General features: G+C 36.1%; 5 protein-coding genes across 7 annotated transcripts; 4 read left to right on the top strand and 1 right to left on the bottom strand.

Annotated features, from left to right (window-relative positions):
- The first annotated feature begins 54 nt into the window (after positions 1 to 54).
- Positions 55 to 7,155, top strand: LOC17900465 (COP1-interactive protein 1). Of its 3 annotated transcripts, none has more exons than XM_023777470.1 (9): positions 55 to 413; positions 502 to 639; positions 733 to 2,079; positions 2,272 to 4,182; positions 4,540 to 5,371; positions 5,467 to 6,107; positions 6,307 to 6,454; positions 6,548 to 6,629; positions 6,721 to 7,155. In XM_023777470.1, the coding sequence occupies exons 1-9, from the start codon at positions 309 to 311 to the stop codon at positions 6,821 to 6,823; spliced, it is 5,307 nt and encodes a 1,768-aa protein (XP_023633238.1). In that variant the 5' UTR covers positions 55 to 308; the 3' UTR covers positions 6,824 to 7,155. The 3 variants fall into 3 exon arrangements, with proteins under 3 accessions (XP_023633238.1, XP_023633239.1, XP_023633237.1); XM_023777471.1 differs by having other exon boundaries at positions 733 to 2,220; positions 2,413 to 4,182; XM_023777469.1 differs by having other exon boundaries at positions 733 to 4,182.
- A 1,103-nt stretch (positions 7,156 to 8,258) lies between these two features.
- LOC17897761 (very-long-chain 3-oxoacyl-CoA reductase-like protein At1g24470) lies at positions 8,259 to 10,609 on the top strand. The gene is made up of 4 exons (XM_006305349.2): positions 8,259 to 8,684; positions 9,052 to 9,340; positions 10,157 to 10,226; positions 10,302 to 10,609. The coding sequence occupies exons 1-4, from the start codon at positions 8,342 to 8,344 to the stop codon at positions 10,539 to 10,541; spliced, it is 942 nt and encodes a 313-aa protein (XP_006305411.1). The 5' UTR covers positions 8,259 to 8,341; the 3' UTR covers positions 10,542 to 10,609.
- Positions 10,610 to 13,619: 3,010 nt separating this feature from the next.
- Positions 13,620 to 15,177, bottom strand: LOC17897984. Its single transcript, XM_023777259.1, has 2 exons — positions 15,132 to 15,177; positions 13,620 to 14,293 (listed from the first exon to the last, which is right to left on the bottom strand). The coding sequence occupies exons 1-2, from the start codon at positions 15,175 to 15,177 to the stop codon at positions 13,620 to 13,622; spliced, it is 720 nt and encodes a 239-aa protein (XP_023633027.1).
- Positions 15,178 to 16,386: 1,209 nt separating this feature from the next.
- On the top strand, positions 16,387 to 18,625 carry LOC17897719 (uncharacterized protein At1g24485). Its single transcript, XM_006304500.2, has 5 exons — positions 16,387 to 16,501; positions 16,638 to 17,163; positions 17,395 to 18,026; positions 18,247 to 18,399; positions 18,539 to 18,625. The coding sequence occupies exons 1-5, from the start codon at positions 16,387 to 16,389 to the stop codon at positions 18,616 to 18,618; spliced, it is 1,506 nt and encodes a 501-aa protein (XP_006304562.2). The 3' UTR covers positions 18,619 to 18,625.
- Positions 18,626 to 20,873: 2,248 nt separating this feature from the next.
- Positions 20,874 to 23,905, top strand: LOC17900092 (ALBINO3-like protein 1, chloroplastic). Its single transcript, XM_023788907.1, has 10 exons — positions 20,874 to 21,333; positions 21,432 to 21,542; positions 21,631 to 21,705; positions 21,921 to 21,981; positions 22,068 to 22,141; positions 22,234 to 22,338; positions 22,544 to 22,651; positions 22,826 to 22,929; positions 23,016 to 23,246; positions 23,327 to 23,905. Exons 1-10 carry the CDS (start codon positions 20,989 to 20,991, stop codon positions 23,613 to 23,615), a joined length of 1,503 nt encoding a protein of 500 aa, XP_023644675.1. The 5' UTR covers positions 20,874 to 20,988; the 3' UTR covers positions 23,616 to 23,905.
- The last annotated feature ends 29 nt before the right edge of the window (positions 23,906 to 23,934 follow it).

The following is a 23,934-nucleotide window of genomic DNA, read 5'->3' as shown; positions in this document are numbered from 1 at the left end:
CGACACAATCATACACAAAAATAAAAGAAAAAATGAGTTTGGGAGAAGAACAAAACGCACCGCGTCGGTCGTGCAGCTGCAACGCTTCTTACCTGTAGCCTCCTTCTTCTCCTTGTCCTCCCTCGCGAATTTATTAGTCACGGATCTCTCTGACTCAAGAGCCGTTTCACACACTTCGTTCGAGTCTCTTTGTTCTCTCTCTCTCTCCCGAGTTTGATTACGAATAATATATTGCTAATCTCTATCCTTTAATCCTTCTCCGTTCTCCGAATTCGTGGTAGATCTGTTTTGGGATCGTATTTTAGATAATGCACGAGAATGATGATATTCCCCAGGATTCGGTTGATTCTGTAGCTGATGGGGTTGAGAATGAGGACGAGTCTAATGGGAAAGAAGAGGCTGATCCTGACCAGGTGAGTTTTTCTTATCATATACCATTGCTCATACTTCTCTGAATCATTGGTTTTGTTTCCTGTGCTGAAATTGGGGTAGTGTTTACAGGGAACAGCTTTCGTTGATAGTAAGGAAGATATGTTTGTTGATGCCCCTGAAGAGTTGAATTTTGATACACCTAGCAGCAAGGAAGCTCCCACGACAGATGACGATGATGATAATGGAGAGCGTCGAAATCAATTCAATGTTTGTGATTTTTTATGATACTTCTTCTTAGTTTTGAGTTTTAATTCTCTTTCTTTTGTTCATTTTTATTGTTTGTTTTCTTTCTACATACAGAATGAAAAGGATGGTGACTGGGAGAAGGAACTTGCAGGGCTTCAGGAGCAGTTTAAGCTTTTGACTGGTGAGAATGATTCGAAAAGTGAAGATGGGAACACTAGTAATGTGGATATTGTCAGCCGCTTCTCAAAGTTTCTAAAAACTGCCGAGGAAGAACGTATTCAGCATGAGGATGCACTCAGGGGGCTTCACGAGGTTATCAGCGGCAAGGACGCTGAGATTACTGATCTCACCACCAAGATTTCAGAGCTTTCTTCCTCACATTCGGTTTCTGAGCTGGGTCTTCAGGCACAGAACGAGGAGCAGCTGGAGGCTGCAACAGATAGGATCATGGTTGCTCTGAGTCATGTATTTGGGCAGGAGGAGCTGCAGTACGGTTCTTCTATCTCTGAAAAGCTTGCTCATCTGGAGAACCGAGTTTCCTTTTTAGGTGCAAAGTATACTGAATTTTACTACGGTGCTGATCAGTTAAGGAAGTGTTTGTCTAGTGATGCGTTGGATCTTACTTTCCAAGAGGATTTTGGTTCAGCTCTCGGTGCTGCTTGTTCTGAGTTATTTGAGCTCAAACAGAAGGAAGCAGCCCTGTTTGAAAGACTTACTCATCTAGAAGAGGAAAATAGGAAGTTTGTTGAACAAGTGAACACAGATAAAGAAATGATTGAGTCAATGAGAGCAGACTTTGATAAAATGAAGGCAGAGCTTGAGCAAGAAAAGACAAAGTGTGCTAACACAAAAGAAAAGCTCAGCATGGCTGTAACAAAGGGGAAGGCGTTAGTTCAGAACCGGGATGGTCTGAAGCATCAATTGTCTGAAAAAACCACAGAGCTTGCAAATAGGTTGATTGAATTACAAGAGAAGGAGACTGCCCTTGAAATTTCTGAATCTGTGAAGGGCCAGCTGGAACAATCGTTAGCCGAAAAGACTGATGAACTTGAGAAATGTTATGCTGAATTGAATGATAAGTCCGTATCCCTAGAAACATATGAGCTTACAAAGAAAGAGTTGGAACAGTCTCTGGCCGAGAAAGCAAAAGAACTTGAAGAGTGTTTGATTAAACTACAAGAGATGTCAACAGCATTGGATCAATCTGAACTCGACAAAGGCGAGTTAGCAAAATCCGATGCTATGGTTGCATCATATCAGGAAATGATATCGGTGAGGAACTCTATCATTGAGAATATTGAAACTATCCTGTCAAACATAGATACACCAGAAGAAGGTCAGTCTTTTGATATCATTGAAAAAGTTAGGTCACTTGCAGAAGAGAGGAAAGAGCTCACAAATGTTTCCCAGGAATGCAACAGACTAAAAGATTTCATCTTCTCCATTGACTTACCAGAGGAGATTTCCCAATCCAGCTTAGAAAGTCGCCTAGCCTGGCTTAGAGATTCTTTTCTCCAGGGGAAAGATGAAGTTAGCACCTTGCAAAACCAGATGGAAATTGTAAGCATGTCTCTTTCAGCAGAAATGGAGGAGAAAAATAACATTAAAAAAGAACTGGAAGATATCATCTTCTCCATTGACTTACCAGAGGAGATTTCCCAATCCAGCTTAGAAAGTCGCCTAGCCTGGCTTAGAGATTCTTTTCTCCAGGGGAAAGATGAAGTTAGTGCCTTGCAAAACCAGATGGAAAATGTAAGCATGTCTCTTTCAGCAGAAATGGAGGAGAAAAATAACATTAGAAAAGAACTGGATGATTTAACTTTCAATTTGAAAAAAAATGAGGAAAGTGCAGAGCGAGGTTCTTTTGAGAGAGATGAAATTGTGAGGAGACTCGTGGAAATCTCTGGCTTGATGACAGAAGGTGCCGAAGATCATACTTCTTCATCTATCAATTTACTTGTTGATAGATCCTTCGACAAGATAGAAAGGAAAATCAGGGATTCTAGTGACAGTTCTTATGGCAACGAAGAATTTGAAAGCTTTCAAAGTCTCCTTTATGTGAGAGATCAAGAGTTGTCGCTTTGTAAGGAAATTCTAGGAGAGGATGTGCTGGTTAGTTTGCAGGTAAGCAATCTGTCAAATGAGCTAAAAACGGCATCTCAAGAACTTGCTTTTGTGAAAGAAGAAAAAATTGCTTTGGAGAAAGATCTTGAGCGATCAGAGGAAAAATCTGCTTTACTCAGAGACAAACTTTCTATGGCTATCAAGAAAGGCAAGGGACTAGTCCAAGATAGGGAAAAGTTTAAAACTCAGTTGGATGAGAAAAAATCTGAAATCGAGAAGCTGATGCTCGAGTTGCAGCAGCAAGGTGGTACAGTTGATGGCTACAAGAATCAGATAGATATGTTATCGAGAGACCTAGAGCGCACAAAAGAGCTAGAGACTGAGCTTATTGCTATTAAAGACGAAAGGGATCAACTCAAGCAATCCTTATCTTTAAATGATGCGTTGTTGCAGAAAGTGATGAAATCAGTTGATATTATAGCTCTCCCTGTTGATTTAGCATCTGAGGATCCGTCAGAAAAGATTGGCCAACTTGCTGGGTACTTCAAAGAACTGCAGCTGGCCAGAGTAGAGGAGCAAGAAGAGCTAGAAAAGGTAAAAGCAGAAGTTGATGCGTTAGCCAGTAAATTAGCAGAAACCCAAACAGCTCTGAAGTTGGTTGAGGATGCTTTGTCTACTGCAGAGGGTAACGTCAATCAGCTTGCTGAGGAGAATAGAGAAGTCCAAGCTGCCAAGGAAATTATAGAACTTGAGCTGCAAAAAACTGTTGCACATGCGTCCTCTGTAGCTAGCGAACTGGATGAAGCTTTTGCAACCAAAAATACACTTGAAGCTGCACTCATGCAGGCTGAACGAAATATATCTGATATTATTAGTGAAAAGGAAGAGGCTCAAAGCAGAACTGCCACTGCAGAGATGGAGCTAGAGATGGCGCAAAATGAAATTTCAGTTCAGAATAACAAATTAACGGAAGCACATAGCACCATAAATTCACTTGAAGAAACACTTGCTCAGACAGAAAGCAACATGGATTCGCTGTCCAAACAAATCGAAGATGACAAAGTTCTGACTACAAATTTGAAGAATGAGTTAGAAAAGCTTAAAAATGAGGCAGAGTTTGAGCGTAGCAAGATGGCTGACGCTTCCTTGACAATAGGATCCCTTGAAGAGGCACTGATGAAGGCAGAGAATAGTCTTTCTGCTTTACAAGGAGAAATGGTGAAAGCTGAAGTCGAGATATCAACTCTTAGTAGTAAACTTAATGTGTGCATGGAAGAGTTAGCTGGATCAAGTGGAAACTCACAGATCAAATCTTTAGAGATTATTTCTCATCTTGATAATCTCCAGATGCTACTGAAGGATGGAGGTCTAGTTTCCAAGGTGAATGACTTCCTTGAAAGGAAATTCAAGAGCCTTAGAGACGTGGATGTCATTGCTAGAGATATCGTAAGAAAATTTGGTGAGAAGGGTTTATTGGAAGGGGAAATGGACATCGCTGAGGTAATAGTAGTCTCTAACCTTACCAGATTAAGATTTCTTCTGTGTTTTAACTTTCTTGGTATCAAAATTTACAGTTGCCCTTAATCATTCTTGTTTTTACTTTTTGATGGTTCCAAAAATGTCTTACCCACGGATGGATCTCCAATTTGTTATTTGCCACCAATGATGCACGCGTTAGTTAGAATCTGTTCTGGGTAGAAGTTGATTAATGGAGAAGATCATGATATATTATTATTCTGTGAAAGATTTATCAATAGTAATTAACTGTCGTGCATGTGCGCATTTTTCACAATATAGGTGGGCCAGACTGAATTTTTTATTAGGCTGCTCTCTTGATAACGCTGTTTATATTTTCAGGACGATTCAACTGTGGCACAATCGTTATTGAATGGCCTTGATGATACAGTGAACATAGAGGTTGAGAATAGTCAAGGGAATGCAGCGGCTGAAGATGAAATTTCTTCATCTCTTAGGAAGATGGCAGAGGGGGTTAGGCTTAGAAACAAAATCCTCGAGACTAACTTTGAGGGTTTCTCAACTTCCATTGATACGCTCATTACGGTATTGATGCAAAACATAACAGCAGCTAGGGCTGATGTGATAAATGCATTGGGTCATAATGAGTCCCTGAAAGAACAGGTGAAGAGTGCAGAAGATATTGTCCACGAACAGGAGGCCACTATATCTGCATTACAAAAAGATTTGTCATCTTTGATGTCTGCATGTAGTGCGGCTGCCAGAGAACTGCAGTTGGAAGTGAAAAATGACCTCTTGGATTTGGTTCAGTTCCAAGAAAATGAGAACGGTGGTGAGATAGAATCAACTGAAGACATACAGGATCTTCATGTAAATGAATGCGCCCAGAGAGCAAAAGAATTATCTTCTGCCGCAGGGAAGGCATGTACTACTCTTAAACTCTTTGAGAAAACAAATAACTCAGCTACCGTTGTAATCCGAGATATGGAAAACAAACTAAAAGAAGCATCTGTCGCTTTAGAAAAGGTTGTGTCAGAAAGAGATCTAAACCAAACGAAGATTTCAAGTTCTGAGGCCAAGGTGGAATCTATGGAAGAGATTTGCCAAGATCTTAAACTTCAGTTGGAAAATCTCAGAGCAAAGGAAGAGATATGGCATGAAAAAGAAGTGGAACTGTCTACATTACAAGATAAACTATTGGGTCAAGAGCAAGGTAATATTTTCTTCTGTTGTCTCTCATTTCTTTAAATCTTTTTAGCATGCGTACCACTTTACTGAAATGTCATCTGCTGTTGCTTCGAGTTGCAGAAGCAAAGGAAAATTTAGTTCCAGCATCTGATATGCGTGCCCTTTTTGAAAAAATAAATGGTATTGAGGTGCCTTCAGTAGATCCAGTCAATGAGTTAGGTCCACGGAGTCCATATGATGTAAAGAAGTTGTTCTCGATTGTTGATAGTGTTACTGAGATGCAGCATCAGATAAAAGTCTTATCATATGAACAAAAAGAGCTCAATTCCAGCTTGGCAGAAAAGGATCTTGAAATTCAAGGTCTGAAGGAGGCGGCTGAAGCAGAGAGTACGACTGAGCTAGAGTTAGTGAAGGCAAAGACTGAACTGTCCAAGCTAATATCTGGTTTGGAAAAACTGCTGGGTATATTGGCGGGCAATGATCCTTTGGGAGACCCAAACTTCTCTGAGTCATGGACACTCGTACAAGCACTAGAGAGAAAGATAACTTCCCTTCTCCTAGAATCAGAGAGTTCAAAATCAAGGGCCCAAGAACTTGGGTTAAAGTTGGCCAGTAGTGAAAAACTTGTCGATAAGTTATCATTAAAAGTCAAAGAATTTGAAGAAAAACTTCAAAGCAAAGTGATTCAGCCTGATATTGTTCATGAAAGAAGCATCTTCGAAGCACCTTCTACCTCAGAGATATCCGAGATTGAGGACAAGGTAATATTTCATCTTGTGCTATTTCAGCTTATTCCTTGACCCCTTATCTTGTTCAGTCTATCCGCAGTGAATTTGTGATCTTAAACTGTAAAATGTAGTTGTTATTTTGTTTAGTGGTATATTAAAAGTAATGATTTTAGCATTGATCTCTTGCGATGCTTTGATCTCCAAGCTTTGACTGAACCCATTTTGTGCTCAGGGAGCCTTGGGAAAAAAATCAATATCACCTGTGCCTACAGCAGCGCAAGTGAGAACAGTGAGGAAGGGGTCGACAGATCATCTTTCTATCAACATAGATTCAGACTCCGAGCCTCTGATGAACCACAACGAAACAGATGAAGATAAAGGTCAGGACACAGGCGTCTACATATCTATCAATTGCTTAAAGTATGACATGAGCCTCTCAGTTGACTCATATTGAACACATATATTCCTTGCAGGCCATGTTTTCAAATCTCTCAACATGTCTGGGCTTATTCCAACGCAAGGGAAGATGATAGCAGATCGGGTGGATGGAATATGGTAAAACACTGACCAATATCAAAATGATCTGAAAATGCTCCCAGAATTGTTTTATCTTATTTGAGCGCCGGGTTTGATTTCTGTAATGCAGGGTCTCAGGTGGAAGAGTATTAATGAGCCGTCCTCAAGCAAGGCTTGGCGTTATGGTGTACAGTCTCTTATTGCATCTGTGGCTCCTAGCCTCCATCTTGTAGCAAGACAGGTGACACTTAGGTCTCTCACATGAAACTACCTACTACACACAAAAGAAACACATAGATTACTCAGTCTCTCCTCTCTCTCTTCTCTATTCTTCCCATTCTTTGTCGACCCGCGTAAGCAGAGAATGATAGGTGTCGTCTTGTATATATAAAATGAATAATGTCTCGATTATCTGCGAGCTTTTTCCATCTTAGTTCTTCAGTTTCTTAGTCCTAGAAATGTTCTATTAGGACTCCGAAATGGAGCAGTACGTTATAACAGTTGGGTTTGTTTGTTTCTCAAAGTTTTTTTCAGAAAAGTGAAACATCTGTTCCATGACTTACAAGTTTTGTGTCAGAAACTACTTTTAAGTTCTGAATGGCTACTTATATAAACAAGCTCTCTAGTGGGATAGTATGATCCAAGTAGATATCTAACGAAACCAAACATTTCGTCCCCTCTTTAATAGCCTTTTTTCTTACTTGGATTGACTCATACGGTCATACCAACCACTCATTAACTATGTTCTCTATTCCCAAGAATTGAGCTTTGGAATTAACGTATTCAAGCTTTTTTGCCTCTATGACCAAAAAGCAAGAAATACTATAAAATTAACTTGCACTAACCAAAGAGGCCATGGGAAAAGTAGTAACATATTGTTGTTTTGCATCTATGATGATGGATCAGAATTCAGAACTAGCATCGAATTTGAATTGAGGAATAGGAAACCCTCAAAAGTATACAATATTGAAATTTGATTTGAACGGTCGACCTAGTTGAATAACGATGAGCTAAATTAGCAGAAAGATATAATAACGTGATTAATGTCGAAAATCTACCATGAAACTAGATCATTAAATTTGACACCAAAAAGACTGTCTACCAAATTGATTGCATAGTCCTTTAAAAAGAAAAAAAAAAAAAAAAAGATGTCCGTAACCCCAACCTACCATTTCCTTAAAGAGTCATATATATTCTTCCTGTTGTATGTTTGAATTTTGAGTACACTTGACCTTTTCTAGTTAGATTATAAATGTCACTTATCCTAATGACTTGGTCTCGACTTATTTTGTGTATGTATCAATTAAGATTTGAGCAAAGAGAAATAAATTATCTATTTAAACCAAAATAATAATAATTGATGGATTTGTTTTGTATGGAATCGGACGGAAAAGGTGTTACACATCATCGAGTCTGCAAATTTCATATAACTTTATTAGGTATTTTCTAGGATATTAACAAATTATTAGGATAAAACCTTGCTTAACCTAGAGAATCATATTCGTCCTTTCTGTATTTCATATTTTTACTCAACCTAAATAGTATATGTTGATTTGGCATTTCTTTGTAAGCTAGAGTGCATTGTAAATTCATTCATTATGTTCAAATTAATATAATGAAAAACATTTAGAAATAACTCTCTCTATCTCAACTCTAATTTTCCTACATAAAGAGTTAGTTAGCTCCAAGCCCAAATCTCATAACAAATAATCAGCACAAACAAAAAAAAAAAGAAAAAGAGAAAGCAAAACATGCAGAGAGCATGCACCTCCGAGAGTCAGCCATGGCACCTCCATGTCGTATGCTTCATAGGTTTTATCTCTCTCCTTAGACTATTCTTTCCTCTCCTGAAATGGTTCATCACAAGATTCCTCCTCACAAACCCCAAGCGGCTCAAGAGTTACGGTTCGTGGGCTATGGTCACTGGAGCCACCGAGGGGATCGGACGGGCCTTTGCTCACGAGCTGGCCAAACACGGCCTTAACCTCATCCTAGTCAGCAGAAACCTTTCTAAGCTTGAGTCTGTCTCTGATGATTTCCGACAAGAGTTCCCCCACATCAAGATCAAGAACATTCCATTTGACTTCTCCTCCGGTAATCCCTGATATAGTTAATGCACTCCTTAGTTTTGGTCAATCCTGTAAAACTAATCTATATATATACTATTGTGTTTTATACTTTTATTGTGTGTATATTAAGTACATTACATGATGATAGTAATTAAGAATAATTATTCTTGTTACACTTATTATATATATTCTGTTGTTAGAGATTTGCAAATAAATAGTACATAATTCAACAGTTTTAAAATAACTTTTCAAATATTTCTCATCGATAAGAGAAATTTTGTTACAATGAAAAGTTTTATTTTTTTCTGTGGGATTTTATTACAATGAAAGTTAAAAATATAAAACAACTAAATTTCTTTAAAGTGTTTTTCTTTTTGTTGATTATTGTGAAGGAGGAGGAGATTATGGAGTAATCGAAGAAGGGATCAAAGGCGTTGAAGTTGGTATTCTGATAAACAACGTTGGGATAACTTACCCACGAGCCATGTTCTTCCACGAGGTTGACCAACTCACATGGACCAAAATCCTGAGGGTTAATCTTGAAGGAACCACATGGGTCACACGATCTCTCATCGGACCAATGCTTCACCGCCGTCGAGGAGCCATCGTCAATATTAGCTCCGGTGCCGCCGTTGTTGTCCCTTCTCATCCTCTCTACGCCATTTACGCCGCCACCAAAGCGTAAGGACAACTAACCACTTTCACGTTTTCATTTACTTCTTTCTTTTTCTGTTCAACCGTACGTTTTCTATACATAAATACGTATACTATAACCAGTAACCAACAGAACCGTGACTACTTTTTTGTGACCACAAGAAAAATGTTCATTAGGGACATTAGTAAAATATCACAAATTGTATTACTAAGATATTCAATTTAAGTTTTTTTTTTTTTTTTGTATATTTCCTTAAGTTAGAATCTTAGAGAACATCTATAGTTTGACAAGGAATAAGTGCTAAAATGACTATAAACATTTTTGTTTTGAACTTCAGCAATATGCATGCACCTACTTGGCTACTTTGATTTCTCAATTTAATAAAAGTCCCCCTACAAAAGTGCATAGTAGTGAATTGCATAATTGTTAGACTAAGGTTTCCCTTCCGATCTTTCTTTTTCTTGGTGGTTGTTGTATAATAAATACGCAATTAGCACTTGTGTGGAGAGCTTGACTATCCAAATTAAAGAATGTCTAATCTATTCCAGTTCACGTGGTGCATATCTTCCCCGATGAAGACACGTACGTGTGACTTTCTTATCTATTAATACTCCAGTTAGGTGGGTGCAGAGTAAATTAATGGATTATAAATCATACGAGAGAACCTTAATAGTCTAGAGTGTTAAATGTTGTATGTAAAAAAAAGAAAAAACAAAGACAGCTATATAGAGTTTTTAGCCAAAATTATTCATCTAAGTAGACTCTATCATTATATTTTATATCTAGCTACTAGATTGTCACATTAATAACTCTAAACACATGATGCATGAACGTGTATGCAGATATGTTGATGCACTCTCAAGATCCCTACATGTGGAATATAAGCAGTTTGGTATTCATGTCCAATGCCAGGTACTTCTTTCTTTTTCTTCAGCGTAAAAGAAAATAACGTTATTATACACGTTCGTGTGTCAACCAATTTGGCAGGTGCCGTTATACGTGGCAACGAGGATGGTGTCAAAGGTAGCAGCTATAGATAAACCAAGCTTCTTTGTACCGTCGCCGGAAGTCTACGCAAAAGCGGCGGTGGAGCAGATCGGAATCGGATCACGTTGCTCGCCGTTTTGGGCTCATTCCCTCCAGTGGTTTCTTGCCGGAGTTGTGCCGGATAACCTCCTTGATAATTGGCGTCTCTCTATCGGACTAAGTAGAAGAAGTTTATCTTAGTTTTCTCACGATCATATACTTTTTGCTCTTGGGTTCTTCTGCCGTAAAATAATAAAGCTAACGTTTGCTAGGGTATATATATAATATATGGCAAGAATAATATATAAGACCAACATTATTGCTAGACTCTTAAAACCCAAAATGGGTATCTTGCAACAGTGTTTTGTATCTTATATAAGATACAAAACACTGTTGCAAGATACCCATTTTGGGTTTTAATAGTCTAGCAATAATGTTGAGGCCTATTGGACCTGAAAACGAAAAACAAAAGACAACTAAACATAAATATTAATTTGAACAAGAAAACATGAAATGCATATAGTACTAGGTAATGTCCCGCGCATATGCGCGAGTTGCTGTATATTTATTTAATTATTTTAATTTATTTATTACTTATAAAAAATAGATTAACTAAATTTTAATGTTTATGACATTTTTACATGTTATTTATTTAAATCATACAATAGAATCATACATCCATATCTTTTGAATTTATTCGTTGATTAATTGTTTAATTAATCAATTTTGATATTAATTTTCTTTAGTACTTTTAAGTATTTAAAAAAAAAAAATATTGTTAATGATAAAAATAGGAATGATATTGGGAGAATTTAAAAAATACCCCTTTAAAAATTCCACTTTTTAAATTTACCCACTTTTAATTAAATTAATCTTTATTGAGCTTTCAACCCATGCAAGAACATTAAAAATTAAACAAAAAAAATATTGAGAATATCATATATGGTGGAGGAGGATGTAAAAATGAGTATTTATAGGATAAAATATGATGTAAGTTACAATTCTAAAATAATTAAATCAGAGGAGTTATAATTATATTTTATAGTGTGTTAATTGAAGTTAAATGGAGGAAACAAATAGTCAATTGAAAGGTTATATAATTTAAGTTACAATTTAATAGTAAAGTGTGGATTTCAAGTATGAATTAAAGTATATGACTAAATGTGTTAGATATTTGGTTTAATTAAAAATAAATATTATAATTAAAAAATAAATGTTAAATGGACCAATAAGGAGAGAGTGAAACCTTAAAAATTCCCAAGAAATAATTTTATTTTTAATCTCTTTTTATATTCCTCTTAATTTAAGTTATATTTCTAGGTTTAATTATATTTTTCATCCTTGTAGTATATATAATAGATAAAAAATGGAATATCAAATTGTTTTTTAGATAGGAAATCAAGTATAAAATTCAAACTTAAAACAAATTATAATGTTCTTTGTATTATTACATGTTGAATCACAAACTAAATATAATGATCATTATTCTTAAAAGAATGTCTTACAAATTGGTTTGATAATTATATAACAAAAAGTTATTTTGTTAAAAAATTACATACTTTTGAAAATAAATTGAATATGTGAGAAAGAAACAAACATCCAAAGTAAAAGAATGAAGATGGTTTCTTTAGCTTGATTTTCTTATAACCATAAAATATTATTATACATATGTATTACATTTAAAAATATAAAAAACAATGAAGACATAAAAAAATACATAAAAACAAAAAATAAATAAAATTGAAAACAAAAGTTTAAACTAAATAATTAGTCAAACTCTTACAATGATATTTTAAATGAGTTTTCACCCCATGCAAGATCTTAAAAAAAAAACAAAGAAAATAATGAAGATATGAGATATGGTAGAGAAGGATGTGAGAATAACTATTTATATGATAAGAAGTGATGTAATTTACATTTTTAAAATAATTAAATTAAAGGAGTTATAATTATAATTTATAGTGTGTTTAATTGGAATTCAATAAAGAAAACCAATAGTCTTTGGAAATTTATATAATTTTCAGTTTCACTTTAGTAGTAAAGTGTGAATTTAAAGTATGAATTAATGTATATGATTAAATGTGTTTTTGGTTAAAAATAAATATTATATTTTAAAAAATAAATACAAAATGGAACAATAAAGAGAGTGGAACCTTACTTTTATATATATGATTTTAAATAATTTTCCACCAATAAGGCTTATAAAATTTGTTGTATGATATATGATTAAGTCCTTTCATTTTCTTTGTCATTTGATTATAACTTATAGTGTAATTAAATTTTGTATTAAATGATTGTCATAAACATTTATTTATTTATTTATTTTGTTAAATGATATATGATTAAGTCCTTTCATTTTTTTGTCATTTGATTATAACTTATAGTATAATTAAATTTTGTATTGAATGATTGTCATAAATATTTATTTATTTATAAAAAAAATTAAAGCCTTAAATGTTTTTCCACCAATAAAGAGAGAGTGAAACCTTACTTTTATATATATGATTTGTAGTTTATTAAATTTCCTTTCCGTGTAGGTTATCTCCAACTAGATGCATACATGATACATGATTAATTATATGGACTATGGACCATGGTTGGGAGAAAAAAAGCTACATGCCTACAATTGTTTTATATGCTTGGTTATAGAAATTTACTTAAGAAAGATGGAGATGCACAATTTAGTTGAGTAGAATAACACAAATGGGATGAGAGAAATATGCAATGAAGTTTGCCTCTTTCTCGAAAGATCCTATTCTCTCTGCTTCTTGCTTAAATGCCATTTTTGTAGAAAGATTAAATCTTTTAAAAATTATCATGCAACACGAAACCTACTACCTTTACTCCAACTCCGAAATATTTTCACTCCGATTATTAGTAACGTTGGTCAGTATGGTATCGTCCTTATGATCGGATATACGTTTTGGCATAAGGTTCGTTGAGCTATTCATATATAATCATGCAATTCTAACGAACGTACAAACTTTAAACACACACTTTCCCCCATTTAAAATCGATGGGACATCAGGGGCGGATCCAGCCCAAAATTTAAATGGGTGCAAAGTAACACTTGCAAGATTCGAACTCACCATCTCTCATATATTAAACGTGTAAACATAACCATTTTGCTACATTAATTATTATGTACAAAGTAAATTTTTAAACAATTTATAGGTTACTGGTGGCAGCTGCCACCACCACCTATAACGTAGGTCCGCCCCTGTGGGACATAAGTCATAACAATAAATTGTAAATTTAAGCACAAAGTAAATCTAAAAATCATGACCGTACTATGATTGACGAATCCCTTTTCTTCCTAAACACGACCTCCGTGTCCAACCCGAAGCCGTCTACATTTCGGACATGAACCACGTCCGATCGTCGGAATAGCCTCACCAATGCCTCCACACTGTACAGATCATTCGCCGAATACTTATCCGAGCGTGTAGAGAGAGCCACGTATAAAACACATAAACCTCCTGGTCTCAATGTCCGTTCGATCTCTCCAACGAACTTGTCCGGGTAAAGCGCATGATCGAACACGTTGGAGAATTCAAAGTCGAACGTCTCCTCATCGAACGGTTGATGATGAAAGTCTCCTTTGATCACCAACGGCGGATAGGGCACCAGATCCATTCCCACCGAGTCGGTTACGCCCACACGTTTCAGGGCCTCCACTTCTTGCCCGACTCGAGCTCCGATGCAGAGACATTTAGAAGCGTTGGACAAGAGACCTTGATGTTTCAGATCTTGGAAGAATCTTGAGAACACTTTGATCTTACGGTCCCAGTCTCGTGTCATCCATATTGTACGTAGCCTAGGGTTAAGCGTCTTGTTGAGCTGTCGTTGGATGTAGTAATCGTAAGACGTGTAACCGGGTCGGATTCTGATGAGTTCTTTTTCGGGTCTACGTAGTTGTATAAAAAAGAAGAGGATGAGAGGTAGAGTGATGAGAACATAACCGAAGTAAACCGGTATCAACTAAGATAAGGATGAAACAATGAGAATATCATTTGTGATCTTATTGTTGTTATTGGTTTTAGGTAGATTATGTTAAATCTTAGATTCATGTCTATCTCCTATATTCTAGGATTGTCCTTAACATGTATAAATAGTCATAACATCTTATAATGAAATATAGAGAAAAATGTTTAAAGTCTATTGTTCTTATAAGCTCTTGATTGGGACCTATCAATTGGTATCAGAGCCTTCATCTCGCTTTTGATTCGGACCACTTTGTGGTATCAATAGCAACCTTCATCCACTATCTATCTTGATTTTGATCTGGACCAAACTTGTGGTATCAAACCCTATTTTTATCATCGTTCTCCGTTTTGATCCGGACCACATTTGTGGTATCAAAATCTATATCTTTCATATTAAAAAAAAAGAAAAAAAATTGTAGCCACGGGAAGCTGCCCTTTGATCTTCTAGTTAGACAAGACGACACAAGCGAAGAAGATGGGAAGAAGCTATCCAAGAAGATGCATGAGGTTTCTTATGAACTTTGAGGACAAAGTTCTTTTGGAGGGTGGAGTATTGATGAGAACATAACCGAAGTAAACCGGTATCAACTAAGATAAGGATGAAACAATGAGAATATCATTTGTGATCTTATTGTTGTTATTGGTTTTAGGTAGATTATGTTAAATCTTAGATTCATGTCTATCTCCTATATTCTAGGATTGCCCTTATAAATAGTCATAACATCTTATAATGAAATATAGAGAAAAATGTTTAAATTTTATTGTTCTTATAAGCTCTTGATTGGGACCTATCATAGAGTGAGGTAGATAGAGACAAAAACGTATTTCAGAATCAGCTTTGGTTGCTTCATTTCCTCGTATGATAACTCACAAACACAAACCTCTCTCTCTCTCTCTCTCTCTAGAGGTGTATATCGAAAATGGAGGGAAGAGAAAGGTGTACTAGAAGGCAAGACAAATTGAGATTATCTCAGCTAATGTATACGCAACACTTGTCATATAGGAATGATTGGTTATGTGAAGATTAATATAGTGCATGTAATAATGGCAGCTTTTAATATACCAAAAAAAATAAAAATAATGGCAGCTTTAATTCTTAATCGTCGATTTGATATAGTAGCATGCAGCTCATTTAACCAATTTGGTGTAAATTGCGACGTGTGAAGGTGATAAAATAAGAAAGATTGACGGGGAAAAGAGGTAACAAATGAGAAGAAAACAAAATGTGAGGGGAGAGGATGTTAATATATTGATTATCTAACACAAAAAATTATTACCAGCCATGTGGATATTATAAAATTAGCCAAACGAATAACCAAGTTTTAAATTGAAGTCATATATATTTAAGGTTGAATAAATTTTAATTTATGTACGGATTTGCTAAATATTGCCAATTAGTGCCAATACTTTTCAAAAACTACACTCAAAGATGACTAGAAAATGTTATTATACTAGCAACTGTTTGTTTTTATACTAGCCGGAAAGCTGCCGAACAAATTAATGTAACTAATTCCCAACGTTGTTGCCTTGTTGGTTTAGTCGGTACCACATCACGTATGATTGACCAACATATTCGACGACGGACAACTCATCGAACTTCTATGATCTACGAACTAATTAAGTCAATTATCCTATAATTACTCTGAACATTCCTTTACAACTAACAGTTCGCACATTCTTGTATTAGTCTTACTTTGTTTTGTTGTCATCGAATTATTTCGTCTTTTATAATGTGCCATTTTGTGTCATTACTTCGATCCACGTTTTGATCATATTAAATATAGATGAAGTATATAAAAAAATGCATAGTGTTTGCTTCTTAAATTAAACCCGAAGAAAAGGTACATATGAAATCCTAACGCAAATAAAGTTGTCATTAATATGATAAATAGTTAAATACTGTATAATACTCGCGGTTTAGAATTCATGTTTCTTTCTAAGCATGAATGTTTTAGAGAAATTAAAAGATATATGGGGTATTCTTATGTTTTCTATAGAATCTAGGGGTCAAATGGATAATATCTTCCACTAATATAGACCATGTACGTAAAAATAAACGCATGAAAACACAGTTTTGTCTCTTGGTGTTGGTGATAGAAGAATCAAACATGGCTCAAGCTTCTTTTCTTTGTCTTCTCCTCTGTTATTCCATCATATCTCTTTCTAATGCAGCCGGTTAGTTATTCAACTTACGTTATATATATTTACTAAATAAACCTAAGGTTTGGTGTTTTCTAGTGTTACAAATTTGAGAAAACGTATCTAATTAAGTAGATTAGTCTGACTTGAGTTTGATGTGGATTGGTCTCAGACATAAGCATAGACTGTGGATCATCAAGTTCGCATATTGACGCTGACAACGGAACGTGGGTGGGAGACACAGACTTCGTAAACACCGGTTTGACGTCTAAATATGCACCAATAGTCGAAACGGCTGATTCTCTAACCACACTCCGGTATTTTCCTACGGGAGACAACAACTGTTACTCCAACATTCCGGTGGATAAAGGTGGGAAAGTGTTAGTTAGGACGAGATTCAACTACGGAGACTACGATGGAGAATCCAAGGCTCCCAAGTTCGATGTCGTGTATGATGGAAAACATAGAGACTCGGTCATCACAACGACCTTCGTCAGCGGTACTCGATCTGAAGCGATATTTATTCCTGAGAACGGGAACACAAGTGTTTGCTTTGTTCGTACGCTTTTGAACGAGCACCCTTTTGTCTCTACCATTGAAGTACGGAGGTTGGACGACTCTATGTACACCGATCTTGGCCCCAAGGAAGGTTTCATCCTCCAGCAAAGGACCGCCTACGGTGCGCAGGAATTAGTAAGGTAAACAATACATGAATGAAAATGATCATAGGATTTTAATATAGCCATTACCATGTTTTTTTTATATAGCTAAAGACTAATACAAATTTTTTGACCTTCTTGATGAGAAACAAATTTAATAAAAATGAAGATATATTAAACATTTGGGTGAAGCATATGGTTAATATATATTTTTTCTGATGATAGAGTATATGGTTTAACTAATTCATAAGCTTTACATTATTTATACAGGTCCCCGTTTGATCCATATGATAGAATGTGGCAGCCTGCAACGGTGGCGGTGACACATCTAAAGAGTTCGGCCATTTCTATAAACACAACAGGGGCAGACAATCGACCACCAGAGATAGTCCTTCGGACTTCTTGGTCGCAGAAGGACATGGCTTTCTATGACATAAGCCTACCTTTTGCCGGACTAACATTTTACATTGTCATTTATTTCTCGGAACCACTAAGCCTTGGTTCCGACCAAAAGCGATCTTTCTACGTTTACTATGAGAACAAGCAAGTGGGTCCAAATATAATCGTGCCACCTTACGGGGCAGTGATGCAAGCTTCTCTGAGAGGTGTGGTTACGAGTAGGCTTCCCTATCTGACATTTAAAGCTACACCAGACTCAAATTTGAACCCACTCATCAACGCTCTCGAGCTATATGTCATTAGCAATAGTGGTGGAAACGGGACTAATTCAACAAGCACGAGCGGTGGAAGCAGCTCTAGCACTGGGGGTGGTGGTGGCAGCCCTAGCACTGGCGGTGGTGGTGGCAGCCCTAGCACTGGCGGTGGTGGTAGTAGCAGTCCAAACACTAGCGGTGGTGGTGGCAGCCCTAGCACTGGCGGCGGCGGTGGAGGAGGCAAATCCGGTAATTACTATTTTGTCATAATGTCATATTCTTACCTATGCATGCTATAATAAGATGGTACGTTTATTCTTTATAATATTCTTTTTACTTTTCAAATTATGATAAGATAGTCAAAAGATCAGAAAATGTGTATTCTCTTTACGTAAATAGAAAACCATTTTTAGACCTTTATATATAGGTTCAAGTACGCTAAAATGTGATAGTGTTTGTGTGTATGAAGAAGATACTTCAGGGAAGTCCGAAGGGGAAAAAAGCAGCAGCAGCTTAGCATTGCCACTTGGTATTTCATTTCCGTCGTTGTTGGTACTTGGAGCTACTGGTTGGGGCGCCTGGACTTATTTCATCAAACCCAAGCGCCACCCCGAATCAGAGTGTTCGTTTCTTACCTTTTCTTTTTCTCTTTTTAAATTTAATAAACGTATTACTCTAATCAATAGAATTTTATTATTATCTCTTATTATTACCATTTCTGCTATAATTGATGTATATAAGATAATTATTTGTGGTTGCAGTACCGTTGAAACAAAATATAAATGTACAAGTGAATGTGGGAAACAATATGGGAAATGCAACAGTGAATACTGGGCAATGACGAACGAGACTTCTACAACAATTGGATCCATCATCATCAATCATTATCCTCCCATATGTTCATTCTTTTTTTTCCTTAATTTATTGGTTGTTAGAAGTATTTTCCTTTTTGCAAACATAAAAATAAAAATAAAAACGTTATTTACTAACTAGTTATCCTTTTTCACGTCATTATATTTTGAGTTTTTTTTTTTTTTGGGGTAATAATATTTTGATTTTGTTTTTACACAAGAAAGGGAAACTCGCAAAAAAGGAAAAAACAAAAAAGAAATATAATGTATTTCCCCAAAAATAATAAAAGATGCCAATAAAAATGGAAAAGGTAAAAGCTGTCAAAAAATAATTGGAAATACTTATAGAAAAAGGGAAATAGTTATGAAAAAAGGAAAACCTAAAACAATGATATGGGCTTAAGCTCTTAAAGCCCATCACAGGGGTTACTAAACTAAGAGCTCTATATAAACAGAGGTTTCGATGTTTGGTAATTCTCAGTTTCCACAATTTCAATTCTCTTTATGACTCTTGTTTCTTTCCTTCTCTGCAAGATTTGATTTTTTTTCCCAGACAAATCCAGAGCCCTTTTCTTCTGCTTCTTCTTCATATTAGGGTTTTTGATTGTTTTGTTTCGGCATATCAAAACCCCTCTTTTTCTTCTCTGTTTTAAGGAGATTTAGAGTTTTCAAAAAAAAAAAAAAACCCTATTTGGATTCATCCTCGTCGGGGGTTTTTTTTTCTTCCAAAGACTTCGTATTTATGTTGTCTTTGGTTTTAGTTTTATTTTAAACCCCAAAGGAAAAGGAGTAACACATTACATGATTGTTGTGTATGTCCGGTTTCTAAGTTGGGGAAATTGTCCGATATTACGTCCGTAAGAAAAAAAAGGCTTGTCATGTCCGAATAATATTGGGGATAATCAATCTATATTTTCTTGCTGTGCTGGGACAGCTTGACACAAACTTTAGTTGCTCTTGGACTATGTGTCCTGAGAAAGTTTAATCTCTCTGTTGCCTTTATCAGGGCTTGAACTGTGTGTTCTGAGAAAGTTCAGTTATCTGCTGGAACAAATATGGTTCAATATTCTGCAAATTTGATGGAAAATTAAGGTCCTTGAATAAGGCTTGTTTGATGGGGAAATTGTCTGACTAAAAGATATCATGTTGGAGATAGGATGGCAAGTTAACATTCAACGTTCTGGTATAAAGAGACCTTCAATCTCTGCTAAGATTAGCCTTTTAAGGCTTGAACAATGATGTCTATCCGATTAAAAGATATTTTGCTGGAGCTGGGACAGTGTGTTATCATTAATACTCTGCTTTAAAGAGAACTTCAATCTCTGCTAAGATAAACCTTCATTAAAATTTGGACAATGAGGTCCTGAGAATTCAAATGGTTGGAGAACAAAAAGTCCTTTGAATAAGGGTTGTATAATGGCTTTCTAAGAATGGAAAGCTCTACTGTCCAAAGAAAACATATTTTGCTGGAGTTGGGACAGCTTGTTAATATCTGCTAAGATTAGTCTTTATTAAGGCATGTCTTAAGAAACTGATAAGAGAATAAAAGTCCTACTATTGGTGGCATCAATCTCTATTGTCTTGTTGTGCTGGGACAACTTGACAGAAACTTCAATATTTGCTGCCTTTTTTGAGGCTTGGACAATGAGGTCCTTAGAAAATTCAATTCTCTGCTTAAACCAAAACAATTCCAATATTCTGCAAATTGATGGAGAGTAAAAGTCCTTTAATAAGGCTTGTTTAATTGCTTTTGAAGAAGGAAAAGCTCAGTTGTAAGATAAATATATTTTTTGCTGGAGCTGGGGCAGCAAGTTAAGATTCAATATCCTGCTAAAGAGAGAACTCTATACTCTTATAAAGAGAGAACCTTAGTCTCTGCTACGATCAGCCTTAGGCTTGTACAATGACTTCCTGAGAAATTCAGATATCTGCTTAAATTATAAATCTCCCTGAAATATGATATTCAATATTTTGCAAACTGATGGAGGAGAATGAATGTTCGTTAATAGGAGTTAATTAAATAATTTATTTGTCTACTGTTTGAGATTTTTTTTTGGGATTAAAAACGAAAATAGAGATTAATTAAATTTAAAAAAAAACATATTACCTTAATTAAAAATATTTTGTGTTAAAAGAAATATTTTGTATAAAAAAAAAAAAAAGTTTGTGGGTATAATATTAAGAAAATCAGAAAAACAAAAATTTGGTTTGTTCCACTTCTCCCAGTCGGTCTCACGCACTGAGCCGCGAAGCAAGAACACTATATATCACACAACCAACAAAAATCCAAAATCTTCCCCATTTTTTCTTCTTCTAAACCAAAAACCCTAAAACTCTCCTACCTTGTAATTCTCTAGGAGATGGCTTCTCCCATATCCCTTAAGCCGGCGACGAACCTTATCCTCCTATCCTCTTTCTCCACAGGCAAAGTCCTCCATTTCCGCCGCTCCCGTTTCAGCCACTCACCCTCTTCGTCGTATCGTTATAGGACTCTCGTAGCTCAATTCGGGTTCAGACCAGGTTCGTTTCCTGACCCAGGTGACTCTCTCGATTTCATCAAGGACCATGCGGAGAATCTTCTCTACACGATCGCTGATGCCGCCGTTTCGTCCTCTGAAACCTTTGAATCTGTCGCTGGCACTACTACCACCAAGAACAATGATTGGTTCACTGGTATTGCCAATTACATGGAAACTATCCTCAAGGTATTATAAAAGTTTTGTCTTCCTGTATAGAAAGAATGAACTTTTATGTGCTGTATATAAAAAAATTGATTTTGGTCGGATTTTGAATTGAATTGCAGGTTTTGAAAGATGGGTTATCAACTGTAAATGTTCCTTATTCATATGGTTTCGCTATCATTCTACTCACTGTGCTTGTTAAGGCTGCTACGTTCCCATTGACCAAAAAACAGGTTTTTCACTTCGTTTCTATGTAACCTGCTAAGCCAAGATACAATTGTTTAGTCCATGTTACTGAAATGGTGGTTTTGTTTTCTATAGGTTGAATCTGCCATGGCTATGAAATCTTTGACGCCTCAAATTAAGGCTATTCAGGAACGGTATGCTGGTGATCAGGTGAAAACCATTCGACACTGCAACATAGATTTTCTTTTTTTTCCTGATGTCATACTAACTAAGTCATTGTTACATCAATTATGAGTTGATAAAATATAAGGAAAATGTAGGAGCAAGTGTGTTGCTATTGGTTATATCTCATATAACTTTACTGTTGATGAATTCTACTTTATTTATGATAATAATGAGCATTCAATTTTTTTTTTTCTTTGCAGGAGAGAATTCAGCTTGAAACTGCCAGATTGTATAAACTTGCTGGAATAAATCCTCTTGCAGGTACGTGTTTATTGCTTCAGATTTTCATTTGATTTTCCATTTGAGACAACATTTTTGGTTAAGCTATATTTTGTCTAATCTGTTAGGCTGCCTCCCCACACTAGCCACGATACCAGTCTGGATTGGGTTATATAGAGCCCTCTCAAATGTTGCGGATGAGGTACTTGGGAAGAAATATATCCAATTGTTTCTGTATTTGTCTTGAGATTCTTTTTTGACATGTTATTGGATGCTTGTTTTTATAAATTTAAGGGGCTCTTAACGGAAGGCTTTTTCTGGATTCCTTCTCTTGCTGGTCCAACTACCGTTGCTGCAAGACAGAGTGGCAGTGGAATCTCATGGCTCTTCCCTTTCATTGTAAGTATCCATCTTGAACCTCGATATTAATTGGTGTCGATATTTTGAAATTGGAATCCAGACTAGAATCCCAGTTCTTGTTAACTCTTTTTCACTTTAATTATTTATGGATGTGAATTGATTAAAATTAACTGATTGAAGAATAATATAGTGGAAAAGCGTCGGACCTTTGCTGATGTTTACAAATTTATGTTTTATTTCTCAGGAGGGACACCCACCTCTTGGATGGCCAGACACGTTAGCTTATCTTGTCTTACCTTTGTTGCTCGTCTTCTCTCAGTACCTCTCCATTCAGATTATGCAATCCTCACAGGTATAGCATCTTCTGGCATCTGTGATAGTCTAGATAGTAGTACCTCCTGCTTGAAGAATAGGCTGGTTATGAAAATATGTAAATTGGTATATCTCTCCAATGATCATTCAGTTATAACTAAATTCATCTGATAATGAATGCAACTTACAATTTATCATCATCATGTCTTCGCAGAGTAATGATCCAGCCATGAAGAGCTCACAAGCCGTGACGAAGCTTCTTCCCCTGATGATTGGCTATTTTGCACTATCAGTTCCTTCTGGTTTAAGTCTTTATTGGTGAGCAGCAATTGGTTTTGCTTGTTCTCCTGCAGTTTAGCTTTCCGCTTGTTTTTCTTTTCAGCTTAAAGAGAATGCGTTTGCAGGCTGACCAACAACATTTTGAGCACGGCGCAGCAAGTATGGCTTCAAAAATATGGTGGTGCTAAGAATCCGGTGGAGAAACTCACTAATTTAGTCATGAAGGAAGATAAAACGCAAAAAGTTGAGAAATCTATTTCAGAACCACTAGTGCAAAAGTCTGTTTCAGAACTGAAAATGCCAAGAGAGAAGGGTGAAGAAAAAGTGACCCCAGAAGGGCCCAAGCCTGGTGAAAAGTAATAAATTTTCTGAAATGTATCATCATTCGTTATTAGATGGTCCTTTTTTTTAACTAACACATCTATGTGATTCCTAGGTTTAGGTTGCTCAAAGAGCAAGAAGCAAAGAGACGACGAGAAAAAGAAGAGGCGAGACTGAAAGCTGAAGCAGCTCTATCAAATCAGAATACAAACAAAGCACAAGAACAAGATGGAAAATCTGATACAGCCGTTGTCGCTGAAGGAGATAAGGAAAAAAGCAAACTTTCTGCAGTGCAAGAAACAACTGATGGCACAGTCGCTGTGAATGGGAAGCCATTTATTCAGAAGGAAGAGACTACAAATGGGAAATCCGGCGTAGAACAACACCATTCTCATGAAACATAGAAGAGATAAACACTCCTCATCAAGACTCTTTGTTTTTGCGTCGAAAAGCTAAGCCATATAAACAAAGAGGAATTGAGATTGAATAAGACAAGAGGAACTCAATTATTGCAAGAAAGAGGTCGGAGTTTATATATCTCAAGAGTGGGAACATTGGTCTAAAGGTTTAGAATGTGTACAATGACAGTAGGGAATGGGTTTTTGTAAGTCATAGAAGCGTTGGTTCATGTGCCTTACATTCATATGTACAAGTAGAACTACGTTTATCCTCATTCACTAGTATTGCTTTAATACGAATATACAATAACTTAAATAACTACAT

Source organism: Capsella rubella, unplaced genomic scaffold (assembly GCF_000375325.1).
Source record: "Capsella rubella cultivar Monte Gargano unplaced genomic scaffold, Caprub1_0 scaffold_1, whole genome shotgun sequence".
Lineage (NCBI taxonomy): Eukaryota > Viridiplantae > Streptophyta > Magnoliopsida > Brassicales > Brassicaceae > Capsella > Capsella rubella.
The sequence above is the reverse complement of the archived record's forward strand: the minus strand, read 5'-3'. Positions and strand labels throughout refer to the sequence as shown.